This window comes from Talpa occidentalis, unplaced genomic scaffold, assembly GCF_014898055.3.
Source record: "Talpa occidentalis isolate TD23 unplaced genomic scaffold, MPIMG_talOcc4v2.1 talOcc4.10, whole genome shotgun sequence".
Classification (NCBI taxonomy): Eukaryota; Metazoa; Chordata; class Mammalia; order Eulipotyphla; family Talpidae; genus Talpa; species Talpa occidentalis.
The window spans coordinates 10664716-10682774 of NW_023600993.1; the positions used below are offsets into that span (position 1 = coordinate 10664716).

At 41.9% G+C, this 18059-nt stretch overlaps 1 protein-coding gene across 1 annotated transcript in view; it reads left to right on the forward strand.

Annotated features, from left to right (window-relative positions):
* Window positions 1-235: 235 nt before the first annotated feature.
* ACAD11 (acyl-CoA dehydrogenase family member 11) overlaps window positions 236-18059 on the forward strand; it is a 60898-nt gene continuing 43074 nt past the window's right edge. The window contains exons 1-7 of the mRNA XM_037524328.2: window positions 236-389; window positions 5226-5325; window positions 7955-8080; window positions 8660-8821; window positions 10132-10296; window positions 16869-17010; window positions 17368-17489. Coding sequence (XP_037380225.1) covers window positions 241-389; window positions 5226-5325; window positions 7955-8080; window positions 8660-8821; window positions 10132-10296; window positions 16869-17010; window positions 17368-17489 — 966 coding nt within the window. The 5' untranslated portion in view covers window positions 236-240. The remainder of the gene's footprint in view (window positions 390-5225; window positions 5326-7954; window positions 8081-8659; window positions 8822-10131; window positions 10297-16868; window positions 17011-17367; window positions 17490-18059) is intronic.

The window sequence follows — 18059 nt, forward strand, 5'->3', positions numbered from 1 at the left end:
GACAGGTGTTTCCCAAAAAGACTTCCAGGCTCCAGAAGCGCCGTCCCGCGTTGCTCGGCAACGGCGCCCAGGGCGCGTGTGATTGGCTGGCGCCGCCCAGGGCGCGTGTGATTGGCTGGCGCCGCCCGGCCCGCCCGGCGCTGTCCCGCCCCCGGGGCCGCCCAGCCGGGCCGCCCGGCCCGGGCCGCGGGCGCCGCCTCCTGAGGCCCCTGGACGGCGGCTCCGGCGGCTGCGGCGGACATGGCGTCCCCGGCCTCCCGCGAGCCCGAGACGGCCGACGTGCTGCCTCAGCACCGGTTCGACCGCGAGGCGCTGGAGGCCTACCTGGACCAGCACTTGCCGGGGTTCGGGGCCGAGCCCGAGGCCGGGCTGACCGCCGTCCAGTACAGGTACCGGCGCGGCTCCGCCCGCCCTTCGGGGTACCGTGAATTCCGGGCACACTCCGGGGAGCCAGACGGCTCCGAGGAGTCCCGCGGTGGAGGAGTCTCGGCTGCAAGCGTCGCGCCGGCCTCGAGCCCTCCCGGGGCAGCCGAAGCTGGACGCGCGTGGGGGCTCGAGAGCCCGCCCAGCTCCGGGAGAACCTCTCGACCCTCCTCCCGAGAGCCCCGCGCGGTTCTGTTAACAAGCCCTGGTTTCTGAAACAGTTCATGGCACCCGCCGGGCGAGCATCCGAGTTCTAATCTTAGCTCTTCCACGGGGCAAATCACGGAATTTGTCTCGGGATTCACTTCTTTTTTTTTTTATTTTAATGAGGGAATGGCATGGGATGAGCATCTTGAGAGTACTCGTCCCCACGCGAGTGACTCTATTTGCTGTCATATAACAGAAAATAAAACTTAAAAGATAAACTATTCTCAAATATACTAGATATAGTGTAGCAGAGCTCTATTAGATCTTACTGACTGGAAATGCCAACCGATCGGTTTCTTCATCTGTGTTATCAGCCTGTTCTGAGTAACCCTGGTGATTAAATGAAAGGAAATAGGTGAAAGGGCTTAAGTATCGTAACAGCACGTTGGACCAGTGGCTATTGTCGTTGGCACTTGCATTCCTTAACTGTTCGTTTCAATGAAAATAAAAAATGGTTCATAAAGAAGGTGGATCAGTTGGGGTGCAGAATTAAAGGGTATTATGTTCCAGTGGATATTGGAGGATGAAGGAGAAGTGGAATTAAAAAAGAGCGGAGATTTCTCTCCTAGAAGATTTGTGTTGAAACCAAACTAAATAGATCAGAGTTCAAATTTCAGTACTGACAAAACAGAAGAGCAAAAATGATTCGGCTGCCATACACAATACAATCAGAAAAGTGGACAACTAAACAGTATGTTGTTTAAGGAGATAAACTTCCAGGAAAGGATAAATTAAAAAAAAAAACAGGACCGTGGCTTCCCTGGGGGGTGAGCTCATACTGCACCTTCAGCGACAGGGTAATGGTCTCTTAAACTGGGCAGTGATAATGCTGGCGTCTATTGTGTTATTATGCTTTATAGATTTTGTAAATGTTCCTTTTTACCTATGCAAAATTCATTTTTAGACTCTACAAACATTATACCATATGAACATGTAAAATATTTAGAATTAAGCAATAACAAAAGTATTGTTTAGCTTGATACAACAAAATCTGTGGTTTGCAGCCAGGTGCCTAAGATGTGCCTGGCATTGCTCCACCACTGAGGATAAACAAACAAAAAAAAAAACAAAAACTTGCCTTTTTGGAGCTTCCATTCTATTTGTAAAAGACATATAGTAAACAAAATCAATTTCTAAATATTGCAATGTAGGAGATGGTGGTGTGAATTCTAGAGGAAAGCAAGGAGAATAGGAGCAGGCCTCGCTGAGGAGGTGGCATTCAGCAAAGCCTTGAAGGAGAGGGGGCCATGAGTCCTGCGGGGGGTCATCAGGGGCCAGTCCTCCAGGCAGAGGGAACAGCAAGGGCACAGGCTCCGAATGGGGCTTATGCCCTCGTGTGGAGGGCATATGAGACAAGGGGCCTGGAGGGTGTTAGCCAGGGCAACAGGAGCCCCATTGGCCCTTACAAGGACTTTGGCCTTGATTTGAGCTGAGATGCTCTTTTTGTTTACTTGACGGGGGGAAGGTGAGGAGACCAGGCTAGAGTGTAATGATCTAGGAGACATTAGTGGCACACTATAAAATATGCATGAAGCCCTATTCTGGATTGTTTTGAAGAGTTTCCTGGCAGACCAGATGTAGGGTGTGAAAAAAAGTTGAGAGAGAGAAAGACTATTTCATTTTTGCCTTGGTAACTGGAAGGGTAGAGTTATGAAATGAAGTAGAAATGGCCCTAGAGAAGCAAATTTGAGGGGGAAAATTAGAAACTTAGGGCCCGATATGGGAGTCTGCAGCCGGGGCAGAGACTAGACACTTACATCTGGGAATCCTTGACAGAGAGGAGGTTTCCAGCTATGAGATCACAGACGGTACCCAGAAAAAGCATCTGTACTCTGACGACAGAACAGCAGTCACCAGAGGGCAGGGGTTGGGAGGAAATGGTAGAGGGGACCTATGGGTGGGTGGTGGATGGTGACTGGACATTTGGCAGTGGCTATGGTGATGTATATATAGTTACTGAGGGGAGACGTTGTACACCTGAAACTTAACACAGCATTGTAAACTCATGTTACCTCAATAAAACTAAAGAAGAAAAAGAAAATGAGTCTATATGGAGAGGGGAGATCTAGAGACTTAATCCCAGGCACTACAATATTAAGAAGTTGAGGAATAAGGAGGAACTTGGCAGGGAGTCTGAGGAGTGAGCAGAGAGGGAGGGGAAACCATGGTTTGATTCCATAGCAATTTTAACAACCTTGAAAAAGTAATTCCAGTGGAAAGAGGAATGAAAGCTTGATTGAAATGGGTTAAAAATAGAAGAGAAATTAGAATTGGACGTGTAAACAGGTTTTGAGTTTTTCCACAAAGGAGAATATTGTCATGCATGGCTTCGTGAGAAACGTGTCCAAGGGTGATTTCATTGTGTGAACATCAAGTGTGTGCTGACGCAATCCTAGATCTATCGCCTACCACACACTAAGGCCATGCACACATACACAGACCACAGTTCCATAGGCCGTCCATCATGCAACACAGTATCTCCACGTGGCACATGACACTATAGCTGTTTTAAGTAGAGGGGGAAGAGGAGTCAAGACAAGTCTTTAAAAAAATGTAACAGTTTCTGTGTCACAGTGAAAAGAGAGAGAAAACAAGAGAGAGGGGACTGGAAGGAAGTCCTTGAGGCAGCTAGAGCAGCTGGGATCGGATTTGCAGAAGGGACCATGCTCAGACAGGAGCGTGAATATTCTTTTGCAGATGCTCTGGAGGGCCGCAGGGTACCTGGTAGAGGGCTCATATGCGGTAGATGTGATAGTGTGCGCTGGTGGAAGTTCTCACCTGGTTGCTCCTGTTTTCTCAGTCAAGCCAGAAACTATGTAATCAGAGAAGAAGGTGTTGGAGGTTCTGAAGAGAAAGAAGTTGTGAAATAGCCAAGAATGTGGGGTTATCCAGGGCTAAGAAAATACATTATGATTGCCTGGCAGGGTTCACTTTGAGGTTCACGGCCATGAATTTGAAGCAAGAGTAGTTACTTTAGTAGATAGTGGTATTTTGCCCAGATTTCTATTGTTTCCATGCACTGTCTGGTTTGGTGACTTTTGCTTCTAATCTCCACCATTTGAAGCTCTGTATTGGCCTGTCCTTGGCGTAGTGGAGTTTCTTTGGCCTGAATGTTACAGTGCCAGAGATGGCCCTTAGCCGCTGATGGTCGTTCCGGAATGCTAAATCCCCATCATCCTTGCCGCAGAGATATGACAGCTGTCAGGTGTCACTTTCATTACAGTGTCCCCTCCCCACAGTGAGATTAGGCTGAAGCTGCCTTCCAAGCGACCTTGTCTCAGCTCTTACTCTCACCTGACTGCCTCCTCCTCCCTGACCAGTTTTCCCAGTTCCTTGTTGGTCTCCGTAGCATTTACTTACTAGTCACCGGCACACAAATAGTTCTCTCAGGATCTGCTTGGAGGAGACCTAAACTAAAACAAAACTGACGATGGGTGCTTCTTTCTCCAGCTCCACTCAGTTGTATAAGAGCAGGAGGAGAACTGGATTTGACCCAGACAGAGGAAGCCTCCCATGAGGTGAAAGAGGCAAATGCATTGAAGATGTGTTTGAGGGGGTGGTCATGTATTTGGCCGTCCAGTTTATTTTATTTTTTATTTATTTATTTTTTGTGGGACCCTCGCCGGCGGCCAGGGAATGAACTGGCGCTGCAGAGGCTGTGGGCAGCCTCGCAGCCCAGCGCTCAACCACTGTGCCACCAGGGGAGGCCCTGGCCATCCAGTTTAAGCTAGTGCAAGAAAGGGCGTGATGGGGGAGGGATGCTAAGGGCGGTGAACAGGCAGGATGACCCTTGGGAGTACAATAGCTCCTAGGATTGTTGGAAGGAAGATTGGAATTGAGCACAAGTAGGCCTGAATGGAAAGAGAGGAGATTGTGGTCAGAGACAGAAATGTGTGAAAAGTAGGCTTGTGCAGTGCTTGGGCTGGATTTGGTGAGGGCGTGTCCCTTGGAATGACTGGCTGGCTGAGCTAGGGTGAAGGACCACATCCCCAGAGAAGAATTCAAGGAGCTCACAGGTCTTGGTGTTAGAATGAGCATGTTTGGATTTTGAAATCAACACACAGGTAGCAGTAGTGTTGATAAGAGTAACTTACCAACAGCGGATCCTGCAGTGAGGGGAGGGGTCTAGGCGTAGCAGGTGACTGTGTAGCGGGGAGAGGGTGTCAGCATTCCGTGACACAGAGCTCAAAGCCAGGGGAGAGGGCTGAGACAGCAGGGCGAGCAGAGTCTGGCAGTGGCAATGGATATCAGGAAGGACGCAGTCTCCGTCCACCTCAGGCCACTGGGTGAGTGGCGTGGGAAGAGCCTCTCTACCACTTGGCAGGCCTTGTTCTAGGGATAACTTCTGATAAAACTCATGATTTGCAAGCAGGGAATGAGGTTTGCTTTCCTACCTGGGTGGGTAATCGAGACTCCTGCTGCCACCGTCTGCTTCCTATGATCCCTAAACTTGTATTCGGAGCTCCAGGAGCTCCCCTCTTAGCTTTCCTGCAAGGAAAGTTATTTTCATGTTGTGTCTCTTCTGATGTATCATTAGGATTTGGGAAAGAGGAAAATATATTTTTGTAATTGACCTTTGCTCTGCTCTCATCTAGATCAGGACAGTCCAATCCAACCTTCTATCTCCAGAAGGGCCTGCAGGCGTATGTGCTCAGGAAAAAACCACCTGGTTCCCTTCTTCCTAAAGCACACCAGGTATGGCGCGCCAGCGCAGTGAGTCCTATGCAGACAAACACATGCATCGTATACAAGCAAAAGCTGTTCACATTGCCTGTAGAGCTGCCGTCACTGTCCCCTGCATTCCACTCTCGGGGAATTTTCTTTTCTACTTAATAATTTTTATTTATTGATTTTATTTTCTTACATCATTATAGTTCCCTAATCTGAGTGTTATTAATTCAAGGGGAATAATGGAATCCTCTTTTACTATTATATAATAGAAAATGCACATTATTCCTAGACAAAAGTTTCCTTGAATTGTATCCCGATATTTCATAAAGGTTTTGAGGTTGAAGTCTAAGGCTATCGTAGGCTGTTCATCTTGAACAACACTTCGTCCTCTTATGGGTTTGATTCCATCTGGTACAGTTGGCTATAAAGATATCAACCAGTGAATATTTCCAATGCTACTCATTTATAATTGTTTTTTACTTTAGTTATGTGTTTGAATTGTGTTTTAAAAGGCGCATTATTATCTTATGACACTCTCTGCTCGGTGAATTGTTTTAATATATTTGCTATAACAATTCCTTGATCTTTTGATGATAAAAGAAATATTTGAATAATCACTTCACAGTATTCTCTTACAATACTAGAGTTAGTGAGAATTTTAAAAGAATTTTGTTAAAAATTGGTTCTTGAGGGCTTCTGTGTTGGAGAACATGTAAAGATTTGGGGATGCACGCCTGGAGGAGACATGGCCTTCCCCACCTTTCCCCTCCACGGGCCCTCAGCCTCTTCTGTCCAGCTGTTGATCTAACTGTCCCAGCAAACACAGCTTCCCCTGAGATCTCAGACATGTGAGTGAAGCTGCCTCAGACCCTAAGTCCAGTGGCGCCAACCCAGATGAGAAGAACCACTCAAACACTTTAAAAAAAAAAAAGATTCATTTGTGCATACAAGAGCTGGGGTACAGGCCAGAGGTGCGGGGGGTGAGAGGACTCACCAGAGACAGAGCGGGGAGCAGAACAGGCAGACTGACTGAAATACACTGCTGAGGGGAGCAGCGGGTGAGACAGGAGAGGTCTGCTGCGCCATATAGGTTTCCTCCCTGGCTGGCTGCAATCGAACTCATGCTGCGGAGGCTGCGGATTGCTTCATAGTGCGGTGCTTAACCCCTTGCGCCACCAGGGAGGCCCTCAGCCACTTCTAAATACTTGAAAAATAAATTTTCAAAAATCATCAATGAAGTTTTACATCCTTGTTAATATTCTGACAGTAAAGGATTTCTCCCCTCAGAGAGCGCTCCCCCACCACCAAAGCACCCACAGTCCTCCGCCATAGTCTGCTGTGCTGCCCCTCGTCTCCTTATCCCTCCCCCTATATGTCTCAGATCTATGGTCAGCTTTCAGGGTTGGTTTCAAAGTTTGCTCTGTCTGACCCTTTGGTTGCTTTCTCTGTATAAAAGAGAAAGAGTGAGTAAGAGCAAGCCAGTTAACAGGGAACTGCTGAAAATAAAGACATGTTTCATCATATCTGTGGAATACCAGGGTGAGGAGCTGGCGCCTTCCTATTGTCAGAGCCAGTATTAAGCCCCATACACGTACCTCCCCTTTTAGCCTAATTAAATGATCATCTGGGGCTGGTCTAATTTATAATAGTTACAACTGCACTAAGAATACTTGTAAGAAAAATATTAAGGGAGGGCCTCCCCAGTGGCGCAGTGGTTGAGCACCGGGTTGCGAAGCTGCCTGCGGCCTCTGCAGCACCGGTTCGATCCCCGGCTGCTCCCCGGCTGCTCCCCGGCCACCGGAGGAGGGTCCCACATGGCGTGCAGACCTCTCCTGCCGCCCGCTGCTCCCCTCAGCAGTGTACTTCGGTCCTTCTGCCTGCTCTGCTCCCCGCTCTGGCTCTGGTGAATTCTCTCACCCTCCCGCGCTTCTGACTGTACCCAGTGCATGTATAAATAAACTAACTCACTCTCCATAGGGAAGTTGGGATAGGTCCTATTATTATCCTCACTTTCTCAGCTCCGAGCTGAGAAAATTGAGACCAGCGAGGTTGAGAGACTTGTCCAAGGTCATACAAATAGTGAGAGCAGAGCTACATGCCTCCAGAGTCATGCTCTTAAGTCTTGTGCCATCCCATCCTACTGTGGGCAGGAACCCTGAGGCCAGGCTCTGAGGGATAAAAGCAAAAAGGAGGCTGGGGGCAGAGGTGCTTGCAGAGATTGGGCTCTGAAAACAATGGGTATATTAAGGAAATGTGTAGGGGTTTTAGGGGGTGTAGGGATAAAGATATTCGACAGCTGGTGAGTGGGGATGAAAACCAAAGGGGAACTATCCCAGTTTGTCTCTGCAGGAGGCCCCAGTCCTTTTCAGTGTGGGTGGCATTGGTGGGGTTAGGCCCAGGATAAACTGCAGCCTTTCTCTCCTTGTCCCATTTCCCATGGTCATTTCAGAAAACATCAGAGGTTCTAGGAGGGGACAGATTAAAAATAAATAAATAAATAAATAAAACATGCCTCTATTAAAAATATATATATATTAAGGGAATCATTATCCTCTGATATTTGCTGATACTGTTTTAAAATTGACCTAACCTTCATGTTCACGAGTAGTTATTAAACCTGTGTTTCTGATTTGTAATAATCCATTATTTTTAGATCGATAGAGAATTTATCGTCCAAAAAGCTTTGTTTTTAAATGGATTCCCTGTCCCCAAGCCTTTACTGTACTGCAGTGATGCTTCTGTCATTGGAACAGAATTCTACGTGATGGAACATGTGCGAGTAAGTTAACATTGAGTCTCACTTTGTTGTCGCTTTTTTCAATTATAAAATTAGATGTTAATAAATGGTAGTTTATTAGTCACCATCTTTGGTACTTTGCTTTACAGTAGCTTTAACTTTTGTTTTAATTTGAGCACACACAGTGTGGGAGCCATGAAATAGACTACAACAAAACTGTGGCGTGTTGTCTTATTCTTCAGTGTTCCTCTAGGTGTCAGTAAAGAGCTACGTAATGGCAATAACCAAACCTGGATAGTAGGGAGAAAAACTACTTCAAAAAGAAGATAAAACCATTAAGAAAGATAAATTTAAAATGTTTTTAAAAATTGTAAAATGTAACTTGAGAGTATTTTTTTTAATCTTGGCATATTCTTGTATTTTCCTTTTGCGTTATGGACCCATAGTAAACATCTTTAACAAATGAATGTTTTTCTAGTATCGTCTACGAAGAATAGGGTCAGGTTGCAAGGCTGTTATTCCAGATCTTTTTTATAGGCAGTAGGGCATGATGACACAGCAAGGAATCAGTGTGAAAAGATTTATTTTGTTTTGTGTTACCTGTTGTGTTTGCTTCCATAGGGTCGAATCTTTCGCGATCACACAATTCCCGGAGTTAGCCCCGCAGAACGCTCAGCCATCTATGTGGCCATGATAGAAACCTTGGCTCAGTTACATTCCTTGAATGTAAAGTCATTGCAGCTGCAAGGATATGGCAAAGGTGCTGGCTACTGCAAAAGACAGGTAATGCAACCACAAAGATTGTTCAACAAAAGTTTCTATAACCAATGGCACGTATGTGAATGCACACTTAAAACCATTTCAGCCTGTTCACTTGATTTACCAATAGATATTCTTTACACTTTTCCCTTTTTAAGTTAAGTTGACAGATATGTATTAGGCACAATTATGTATTTATTATATCTTCTGAGTATTGTGTTAGCTACCAAGAATATAGACATACGTTCTCCACCTAAAGGAACTTATAATCATTTTTGAGAGACCAATACATAAATCCTATGTACATGAGACTTGAAAATGGTATGAAAGAGTATATAATCTGGCAGTAAACTGGTGCTCAGTCATGAGATCTGTTCCCTCCAGAGGCAGATGTCCATATATCTTTGCTTAGATGGGAACACATTTTGGAAGAGAGATGTCTTACACTGTGTATTGAAGGAAGTATAAAATTTAGAATGATAGGAACAAGATGGTGAGCATTTCATATCAAAGGAACAGTGAGACCAGAGATCTTTGGGGCCATCAGCTTTTGTAAGTATGTCATTTTGAGTGTACTGATGGGAGAGAGTAGGGAGCTTAGGTTTTAGGGTGTTCACTACATGTCACAAACTAGATGAGTTCACTACATGTCAAGCCACAAACTAGATGAGTGGTTAGACATTTAAATCCAGGTCTCTGTGATTCCAGAGATGAAGATCTTTACTACACTAAAGTGAGCAGAGGTACTTTGGGGAGCAGGGAGAGAGACATATAAGCTGATAAGTAAGATGGCCTTAGTTGATGGAGGAATTTGAGAATAGGTTGATTTGTTATCTTCATTTCCAAGATTAGAAAGTCTTTGTACTCCTCATACTTGTAATGTATTTAGAAGATTCTTTAGGTATAAAGAATATTGAAATGAAAAGTGAAAATCTCCTTCTTCTTAAAGTGCCCATATTCTCTTTTTTCAGGGATTATTTGTTTCTGTGACCCAGATATTTTCCTTTTCTACTCATTTGTGTGTATGCATATGCATGCATGCATATTTTACTTTTACAAAATAGTTGATGGATAAATACTAGAACACACCTTTTTTTATTCCTAGGCAAATTTTTTTTCTGATAAAAAAATCTAGATAAGTTTGATGAAAGAGAAATGTAAAGGTTTACAATTTTAGGCTGTTATGAGGGTTTTAGGCTGATAGACACAGGCTTTAGCCTTGAGCATTAGGAATAAAACCAAATTTAACATAATTTAATCTTATTTTAATTTTACAGTTGCTGGACCTTACAATCTGTTTTCTACACTAGCACTTTTCTTATTTATATCTTTAGGTGTCAACCTGGACAAAGCAGTACCAAGCTGCAGCTCATCAAGACATCCCTGCCATGACCCAGCTCTCTAACTGGCTAATGAAAAACTTGCCAGAGAATGACAATGAAGAAAGTTTGGTTCATGGAGATTTCAAACCAGATAACATAGTTTTCCACCCCACAGAGGTACTGTATGCCATGTTTACAATAAATTGAGTAGGTTTGATACACAATGGAGTACCATTCAGCTAGAACAAAAACAATGAAATCTTGCCATTTGTGACAACATGGATGGAATTTGAGGGGCTTATGCTAAGTGAAATAGGTTAGATGGAGAAAAACAAATACTAGGTGTTTTTACTCATATGTGGAAATATAAAGAAATGAAATAAAGGGTAACAGGCCTTAGGAATCTGACTGCCCAATGGAGGTTACTGGGAGGGGACAGTGGGGAGTGGGGAGCAAAGGGGAGAGGGGTGACTATGGGTAGATGATTATGGGTGCTTTGATGGTGACTATGGTGTGGTAACATATACCTAAAGAGGTGTGAAACTACACCCCGAAAACAGACAGTGCTGTAAACCAGTGTTATCTCAATAATCAAAAAAATTGAGTAGGCCTGATTGGGACACAGGTACTCAGCAGCTGCTAATCCTTGCTCACTGAAGGAGTGCACCCCAACCCCATACTGCCTCCAGGTGGGACTAGCTTCACTACTTAACCCTTTGAGAAGTGAATCCTGCAGACCTCTGACTCGGCAGCTGCCTACCTTAGGGCTGACTGCTTCAAAGGGGGTTGGGAATTGGTGGGCATGCCGCTGCTTTTGCCAAAGAAATTTTTCCATCTACTAGAAATATTAGGTTAGCCTTGTTGTTGCTCTTTCTTCTGGTTTGTTTTTGTTTTTTCTCTCTGTGTCCTGAAAAATTTTAATTTGATCGTAATAAGCCCAGCAAGGGCAGAATTACGAGAGCCTGTTAGGACATTTCAAAAGAATTGTAGATTAATGTAACCTTGCTCTGTGTAAGTGTACAGAGTGGAATCTCTTAAAGAGTACAGATCCAAACAGAGCCCTCTGCTGAGGCCTAGGACATAGGTAGGGTGGGACTGAGGAAAGGGCTGCAGCTCCCCAATCCTTCCCAGTCTGCCTCAGGGCAGGTGCTTGGCCCAACTATTCTGACTTCATTGTAAAAGACAGTTCCCTGAATCCTGCTTTTTTTTTTTTTTTTTTTAATTTATTTATTTATGCATCCTGCTTTTTAGTGGAGGGCTTTCTGGGTTCATTCATTTTCTCAGAATGCTAGGATATCTTAGGACAGGAAGAGCGACTCCAAATGTACCTGCTAAGCTTCTGGTTTCATGTTCTTTTTCCATATAGGAAGAGGACATGTGAAAACAGCACTATGAACTGCTTGTTGTCATAGTTCAAAGTAGTGCTGCATTGGTTGAAAGTCCAAATTGAATATAAAAACTTGTGAGCACATTCACCAGCATGACAATCATTTTTCATAGAGAAGTCAATTTGGACATTGCAATTATATCTATGTAATCACATGGGTGTATATGTCACCTTTTGCTAATGGCACCCGTGAATTCTGAATTCTGAGTTTGTGAAATAGCTAAGAGTGGGAAAAATTAAAGAATGGTAACATGGAAAGATTATAAAAGCTTATACCTTAAAATAGCAGAATCTGTTTTTTATTAGTCTATACCACTTGATCTATTAATATTTTAGGAATCTACTTTTATAACCATAGTACTTTTCCATTCATCCTTAAGCAAGGAAATTCAGACCCTGATCTCCTGGAATATGTGTGACTACCAAGATATTTAAATTTTAGGATTAGTCACATTGCACTGAAAGTTATGGTCAAGTAACCAAATATTACTCCTTTTGTATATTTAATCTCATATTTGAAAACCAAACATCATTTTCTTTTAGGCCAGCAAATATTCAATAGTTGGGGAGAGACTTAAAAAAAAAAATGACTGGTAAAGACATAGCTCTCAGTTATTTCACTGCAGCAATAATATGTTACATATATCATTACCTTTTAATGTTTTGGGGTCATATAGCGGCTAGTAAAATGTCTTCTACTTTATACCCAATAATCCTATAATTATTAGTTAAACATAATCATTTCTGCCTTCTATAAATGTTACAGCTAATTTTTAATGGAAGCAACATCTGGTTGGGAGAGTCAAGACAATTAGCATTAATCAATGGCCAACCATGTGCTCTGGAACATGGGCTTGAGCTCTTTGTGAGCTCAAAATGCAGTTGAAGAGTAAGGCACTTAGGACCGGCAGAGAACAGCCACTGCCTGGGTGCTAACGTGTAGCTTGTGAGGTGAACTGCACACCTCATCACAGAAGGAAAGAAACCCATTTGGAATGGTGAGAAGAATTTAATTTTAGTTAAGAGTTTATCTTTTCCACAGAGGAAATTAGACTACGTTTAGTAAGTCTAATAAGTACAGAGGAGATAAGACTACATTTCTTCTTTCATTAAGGCACTCCATAAATTGGAAAATCAATGCCTGGATGTTAGTGAGTTAAATACATATATATGCTTTCCATTTTTACCTTGGTGGTTATGGCTTTACATTTTTTTCCTTACCTTTGCCTCTGAAGTGTAGGCTCAACATTTAATATATGCTCAATAAATGAGGACTCATTAGATAGAGCTCCTTTAAAGCAATGACTGTCATTTATTCATTTATGTAGCAGGTGATTACATATTTCTGAGTGAATCTATGTTGAAAGAATTAATGTTAATCACTAAGTAACTATTTCCGCCTCAGGATTGCTAGGAAACCAACCCTGATTGAAGAACTAGCTGGCACCTGGCACAGCTGATGCTCAACTTATTTCAATATTCCTCTTTTCCCCTCAGTTTTTCTATTTTACTTTTCTAAGGTGGCTTATCAAACTGTTCTTTGGAAAAATATTAACAAAAAAGTAAATCTTTCATAATATGCACTAAAACTGAAGAAGTGGTTGTAGGGGAGGATATTATGAGACTTATAAACATTACATTTCTGTAATGTTTAAGGTTTGAGATTTTCTTGTTTCCCCCCCCAAAATAATCACTTGTTTTATTTTTATTATCAGAAAATGTAACCATTGAGGAAAAATTAAAAAACAATTTTAAGTGATAAACTGTCCAGGAATGTGTGGGGTAAGCCAATAAAAGATTACTGAAGGGTATGGCAAAACAAAAGCATATTAGATAGTTTTGCAATCCCGTTTTTTTCCAGTTACTTTCATGTAAAGTATTGCAGCATGTTTGGACTAATATTTCAGTAGGCAACATACAGCAATGTTTAAAAGAAATCCAGGGCCTCCCTCGTGACACAGAGATTAAAGACAGTGCTATTCAAACTTTTGCCAGCCACTGCAACACTAGTTCGATCCCCAGCCCTGCCAGGATGCTGACCACATGGCGCAGCAGACCTCTCCTGTCTCTCTGGCTGCTCCCCTCAGCAGTGTGTTTCAGTTGATCTGCCAGTTCTGCTCCCCACTCTCTCTGAAGACTCCTCTAACCACCACCACCCCCTCCCTCCCGCTCCTCTGGCTTATACCCCAGTTATTATATTCATAAATAAACAAATATTTTTTTAAAAAGAAAAGAAATCCAGTTTCCCCAAGAAGTGTTGTTTGTCCAAGTGTTTATTGTCCAAATATAAATATTATCCAACTAATGGAGAAATGTTTAAGATTTTGGAATTTAATGTGCTTATTATCACCATTTCAGCTTAAACAAATATACATAGTGATAAAAAGATAAAACCATAGATATTTCATCTGCATTCATTAATTAGCATATAAGATTGTATGTAAGAAAGCAAATACATGTACGCTAGTTCTTTAGAAGTCACTTGCCTTGCAATCTTTTGTACATTCACTTTTGAAGAAAGATGAGTTGATGTGCAAAACAGAGCTTGCATTTAATGGCTTTTCTTGTTTAATTCCCCCCATGGTCTCTCAAGTGTCAGTATAGTTAGAGTAAGCATAATATAACTTTTAATTTTATAGCTATAAGAGACATAAGGATTTTTAACCTATTTATTTTTACAGCTATTTAAGAAATACTCTTTAGAAAATACTCTGGCAGTGAAGTCAGGTTTTGACCCACATGGGCACGATCAATCATTTCAAAAGTTTCCTGCTTTAGTATCAGTTGAGTTAATCATTTCTTGTAGAGAAACGAATGTGTCCAAGAAATATAGGCGTTATAAAGTTTCCTGACCTGAAATTAGTCATGGAATAAGGGTCACTAGGTCTGGGACATAGTTATGCGACATCATTTCATCTAGACTGCAGCTCCATCTCAGTGAAATCTGTGACCTTTTCAAAGAAAACTTTTGAAAAGACTTTTCAAATCTTTTCCACTCTTCTCAAACTCTCAAGTTGCTTGTCTCATCTAGACTCCTGCTCTGAGCATCTGGTCTTGCCTTCTACTTGACTCATTTTTCTCCTTTTGGTCACTTTCCGGTACAATCTGCTGTCTGGGGATTACATGCCCCTTGAAGTTCTCTTGATGTCATTGACGGCTTTTTGGCCTCTACTCAGGATCTACTTCATACAGATTGATGGATGACATTTTTCTTAACACTCACTGCCAAGAAAAGTTGTCACTCTTGTGCAACTGGTTTGATTTTAATCTACAAATACTGTAAACATTGTGACTGCTCATTTCTCGGACTTAATTTTGTACATGGAAAACTTAGCAAATCTTACACCCACACTGTATATGACCTATGATGTTCAGATTTATGCAATAAACTTACCCCTAACTTCATCTTTTTAATAAATATTTATTATTGGGCATCCCTCGTGGCGCAAGGGGTTAAGCACAGCACTACGGAACTGTCCGCCTCTGCAGCATGAGTTCATTCCCTGGCCGGCCAGGGAGCTACCCACATGGCTCAGCAGACCTCTCCTGTCTCGCCTGCTGCTCCCCTCAGCAGTGTATTTCAGTAGATCTGCCTGTTCTGTTCCCCACTCTGTCTCTGGTGAATCCTCTTACCCTCCCCCCACCCCCACTCTGTACCTCTGGCCTGTACCTCCAGTTCTTGTGTGCATAAATAAATAAATCTATAAATAAATATTATTTTCTTCCCTGCCTCTTGATCTGCTGTTTGTCCTGTGGGATTGCATGTACACCATTAGTTTTGAAAAGGTAATACATTAATAAAATACTACCTGCCCTCTTTTTTTTTTTTTTTTTTTTTTTGTTTTTTTTTTTTTTTTTTTTTTTTTTTTAATTTTTTTTTTTAATAGAGGCATGTTTTATTTATTTATTTGTTTGTTTGTTTGTTTTTGTTTATACATGCACTGGGTACAGTCAGAAGCGCGGGAGGGTGAGAGAATTCACCAGAGCCAGAGCGGGGAGCAGAGCAGGCAGAAGGACAAAGTACACTGCTGAGGGGAGCAGCGGGCGGCAGGAGAGGTCTGCGCGCCATGTGGGACCCTCCTCCGGTGGCAGGGGAGCAGCTGGGGATCGAACTGGCGCTGCAGAGGCTGCGGGCAGCTTCGCAACCCAGCGCTCAACCGCTGCGCCACCGGGGAGGCCCTACCTGCCCTCTTTTAATCTTCACTCTAACCTTATGCAAGTGGTGTATGTATTATGGCTGAGAAAATGAAGGATCAGAGGGGTTAGCTAACTGGTCCAAAGTTACACAGCCGGTAAATAGTGGAGCTAGAAAGTGATGATGGGTCTGTCTGATTCCAGAACTCACATTTTCCCACAAAGCTACAATAATGTATACTAATGTGCCAGAGGAACAAGAAAGCACAAGCACACATAAGGTTATATGAAGACATGAAGGTCAGTAACTTGTATTGTCCAAATGAGCTCTACTATTTTATCTGGCTTGCATGGTCTAGTTCATTGCTATAGCCTCCTCATTGGCCCCTCTACAGTCTATTCAAAACACAGCAGCCAAGTGACCCTCTTAAAACATATATACTGTCATGTCCCTCCTCTGTACAGAACCCTCTAGTGGAACTTCTCCCTGTACACCATCTTTCCTGACTTGGTTCCTTGAAGTAATTCACCTCCATGTTCTCTTTGCTCTCCATGTTGTTGTTGAGTCACCATCTTGTCTCTGAACTCTTTCTTTTCTTTCATCACCACCTTGTTTTTGACTTCCATTTTTGTTGAGCTCCATGTGTCTCTGAGTGTCATCTTGTCCTTAAGTGCCATCTTGCCTCTGAGCTCCATTTTACCACCATCTTATTCTGGATTTAATATGTGAAAACTATTTTTTTTTTTTTTACTTACTAACTTTTTGAAAGTGGAGTACCATTGGTTTACATCCTCATTAGTGTTTTGGTAGTACAGGGTATACCCTCCTCCATGTGTTGTTACTATAGTGCTTTTGCCAGCAAAGTAGCCACAATCCTCCAATATAGTCCATGTGCTCTCCCCCTACCCTGTTCTCATCCCTGCCTCTCCCGCCTCCAGCTCTCCCTCTGGATACTTCAGTTCTATGGACAGCTTTCAAGGGTCGGTTTGAAAGTTTGTTTTTGTCTGACTCTGTTTGTTTTCTCTATATTCCACATATCAGTGACACTGTTGGGTATTTGTCTTTCTCTTTTTGCTCAGCAAAAGGATAAATGCCTTCCAGCTTTATCCATGTTGCCACAAATGCTGTGAGAGTGTCACTTTTTTATTGCTGCATAGTATTTCATTGTGTATATATGCCACATTCTTTTCATCTGCTCATCTAAAACCATTTTATTTTTCATTACAGTCTCGAGTTATAGCAGTACTGGATTGGGAACTTTCAACCACTGGTCACCCTTTGTCAGACTTGGCTAATTTTTCCATGTTCTACTTTTGGCCAAGGACAATTCCAATGTTAAATCAAAGTTCTCATTTGCAAGAAAACATAGGTATGAAAATATAGTGTTGTCTAAGTTATCATTAAAATAAAATTACCTATATTACTCTTCATAATGAATAAATAAGACTATAGTGCAATTTTAGATAGTTTTTGTTCCTTGAAATGTTTTAGAATCATTTTATTCTTTGTGGATTTTTCTGAAAGTAACATTCCACTTTTGGTAATTTATGAGAAAAAGTAATTTTCAGTATATAATGTTCTTTTGAAAATCAACATTCAGAATCTGTTTTCTTATGTGGATTAAAGGCTATTATATTCAGTTTTATATACATATGCAATATTGTGGCATTTTCAAATATTCACCATGACATATTTTTAAAGTTTATATTATGTGTTATTTTCACAGGGGTGCCATCAATGGAAGAACTGATTTCAATATATAGCCGCTGCAGGGGAATTAATTCTAATCTTCCTAACTGGAATTTTTTTCTTGCCCTTTCATACTTTAAAATGGCAGGAATAGCACAGGTAATAAATTGTTTTTAATGTGTCTTTCACCATTATCTATATAGTTGATAATATTTCCTGGTCTTTGGGCATTCTATGTTCTTTATCCTGAGATCATTTTCTTTTCATAATGACAAAATATTTTGGATAAATATTTTAAATATTTTATCCATGTGAGAATTGGTTATTTCCTGAATCCCCAGTATAAGGAAAAACTAAAATATTTTAATGTCTATTTTAGCCTTTAAAACCTTTTTTTAACCAGGGCTAATGATGATGAAAGATTATCTTTGTGTTTTTCAAAGATTAGGACTATGTTCAGGATGCAGGAGCCTCTTAATATATGGTTTTGAATAGATGGATAAAATCTTCCATTTTCTATTAATGTCATATTTATGTGATTAATTTTGAGGGGAAATTGAACATAAATGCAAATTTTTTCTGATTACACTTTCATCTAAATAAATCCTTTCTTCATTGTACTAATTCATTTCCCCACATACTTTGAATCGCAGGGGTTTAAGAAATTGAGATATTTCCTCAGTGGCAAGGGATTAGGGCTTGAAGAAAGAGATTTCAAAAGCAAAAATG